General features: G+C 34.5%; 1 protein-coding gene across 1 annotated transcript; it reads left to right on the top strand.

The window, feature by feature from the left end:
* Positions 1–2,317, top strand: LOC126891962 (uncharacterized). The gene is made up of 2 exons (XM_050661320.1): positions 1–1,947; positions 2,150–2,317. The coding sequence occupies exons 1-2, from the start codon at positions 1,183–1,185 to the stop codon at positions 2,168–2,170; spliced, it is 786 nt and encodes a 261-aa protein (XP_050517277.1). The 5' UTR covers positions 1–1,182; the 3' UTR covers positions 2,171–2,317.
* Positions 2,318–2,597: the final 280 nt, after the last annotated feature.

The following is a 2,597-nucleotide window of genomic DNA, read 5'->3' as shown; positions in this document are numbered from 1 at the left end:
CAAAGTGAGGCTCATAAGGCTTATCATTCTATAATCGCTACAGTTTTTTGGACGTTGTTTCTTTGGTAGGGTTATGAATTCGGACTTTAACCAATCTTCAGGGATATCACCAGTCGAATAAACATCATTGAAAAGTTTGACTAGTATTCCAATGTTTTCCTTATTTATGAGCTTTAACATTTCTGTAGGTATGTTGTCGGGACCAACGGCTTTCTTGTTTTTTGCCAATTTTATAGCATGTAGTATTTCTGATTTTAGTATTTCTGGTCCTTCACCTTCATCTAAAGTCGCCAGTTCTTCGGGTTTATCATCATTATACAGTTCATTTATATAATTATACCAAGTAGTTCGTATTTCGTGCATTAATTATTATATGCCCAATCTATAAATAAAGGAATAAACTGAAATGCGAAAATTATATCGCGATGTAACCCTCTTGTGCACAGCGTACAAAGGTTTTATTTAGGAACATAATAAACAAACGACTCAAACAATTAACTAAAAATATTGCCGGGGAATATCGAAACGGTTTTCAACTGACCAGCTATTCACAGTAAAACAAATTATAAGAGTACGACATTGATGTTCACAACATATTCATAGATTTTGAATAAGCCTACTACTCAATTAATAGACACAAGTTATATCAAATATTGCATCGCTTTAACATGTTTCAAAAATATATCCGATTAGTGAAAAGTAAAAACAACAGTGGACTCATCAACATCAACTCTCAGAATACAAAATGAGCTCACTGAGAACTTTTCAATAGTCAAAGCATTAAAGCAAGAAGACGTACTGGCTCCGACTAGCTCTTCGACCTGCGTCTCGAATATGTGTTATTAAGACAGTTGATGATATCAGTATTACGATAATGTGTCGCAGAACGAAAGAATATATCTGTTGTGTATTTAATTGTGAGTTCTGAGTTGCTTGGCAACGTTGCGTTGGGCTGTCAACGACGACAGATGACAGGTAACCAGAAACTGGAGGCAAGCTCTTCTCATCTCTGTATTAGATAATATATTTGATAATAAAGTAATCAAAGTACAATTTAGTATCTGTATCACGGGCTCAAACGTAACATTTTGGCGACGGGATAAAAAAAAATAAAGTGAAGTTCCTATTTACGATAGGGTTTATACAGAGAGGTGTTTTATATTAGTTATTGTAGTCAGCAACATGGCGTTGATAGGTAATATTGAAGCTTTTACCGGTGTTCCAGAAGAATTTGAATCCTACATAGAAAGATTAGAACATTTGTTTACTGTTAATAAGGTTGAAGAAAATATGAAGGTTTCAATGTTAATCACACTAGGAGGTACGAGTCTTTTTCAGGTGTTGAAAAACTTAGTGGCCCCAAAGAAACCAACCGAATTTACGTTCCAAGAAGTGAAAGGGAAATTGATTAAACATTTTTCTCCACCTGTGTCCGAAATCTACGAACGTTTTGTTTTCAATCGGTGTGAACAAAAAGCTGATCAATCTATCTCTGATTACAGTGTAGAGCTAAGGAAGTTGGCAAATTCTTGTAATTTTGGACAGTTTCTAGAAGAGGCTCTAAGGGATAGGTTTGTTTGTGGGATTAGAGACGAAGGAACACAAAAGAAGTTGTTGGGTGATGTAGATTTAACATTTCAAAGTGCTTGTCAGTTAGCTTTGGCCTCAGAAGTAGCACAGAAACAAGTTAAGTTATTATCTGAGGGAGGTAATATAAATGTATTAAACAGAGGCAAGCATAGAAATCCAAAGTTTAGATCAACTCTCAGTGCAGATCAAAGTTGTAAAAATTGTGGCAGAAGTCATCATAGAGGTAAATGCCCAGCTGAAAAATGGAGATGTTTTTTTTGTGCAAAGTTTGGTCATGTCAAGAATTTCTGTCCAGATATTCGACCACAACCTGTGAATGTAGTACAAGAGGAGGAATATAACATTGATAGTGACGAGGTAAATAATGACATATTTAATCTTCATACAGTGAGTGATGTGTCAAATTCTGCATATCATGTAACCCTAAAGATAAACAATAAAAATGTAACCTTTGAAGTAGATACTGGTGCATGTAGAACAGTAATGTCTGTATCCAAATTTAAAAATGTACTAAATCTAGCTTTAGCACCTGTAAATTACAAACTTACTGCTGTTTCAGGTCAACCTATTAAAGCTGTAGGTGAATGTACAGTGAATGTACATTATGGGAGTAAAACATGTGAGTTGCCATTGGCAGTTATAGAGTCAGGTAAGGAATTCACGCCACTGCTTGGAAGGAATTGGCTCAATATCTTGTTTCCTGACTGGAAAGCTATATTTTGTATGGATGGGCAAATAGGTCATATAAATGAACGAGATGATCTAATTGAGTCTATTAAAAATAAATATAAATTATTATTTGATGGCAATATGTGTAGTCCAATCAAACATTTTGAAGTAAAATTTAACATAAAAGATAATGTGATTCCTATTTTTAAAAAGGCATACTCAATGCCATATGCTATTAAGCCATTAGTTGAAAGAAAATTGGATCAGATGGTTCAAGTCGGTATTTTAAAACCTGTCAAACATAGTGAATGGGCTTCACCCATTGTAGTTGTAGCTAA

Source organism: Diabrotica virgifera, chromosome 9 (assembly GCF_917563875.1).
Source record: "Diabrotica virgifera virgifera chromosome 9, PGI_DIABVI_V3a".
NCBI classification, from domain to species: Eukaryota; Metazoa; Arthropoda; class Insecta; order Coleoptera; family Chrysomelidae; genus Diabrotica; species Diabrotica virgifera.
This window is presented reverse-complemented; position numbering and strand designations above follow the sequence as displayed.

Coding starts and splice junctions, on each gene's coding strand:
- LOC126891962 (XM_050661320.1), top strand. CDS start 1,183: ATGGCGTTGATAGGTAATATTGAAGCTTTTACCGGTGTTCCAGAAGAA. Junction 1,948..2,149: donor ATAACATTGATAGTGACGAG/GTAAATAATGAC, acceptor CTGCTGTTTCAG/GTCAACCTATTAAAGCTGTA.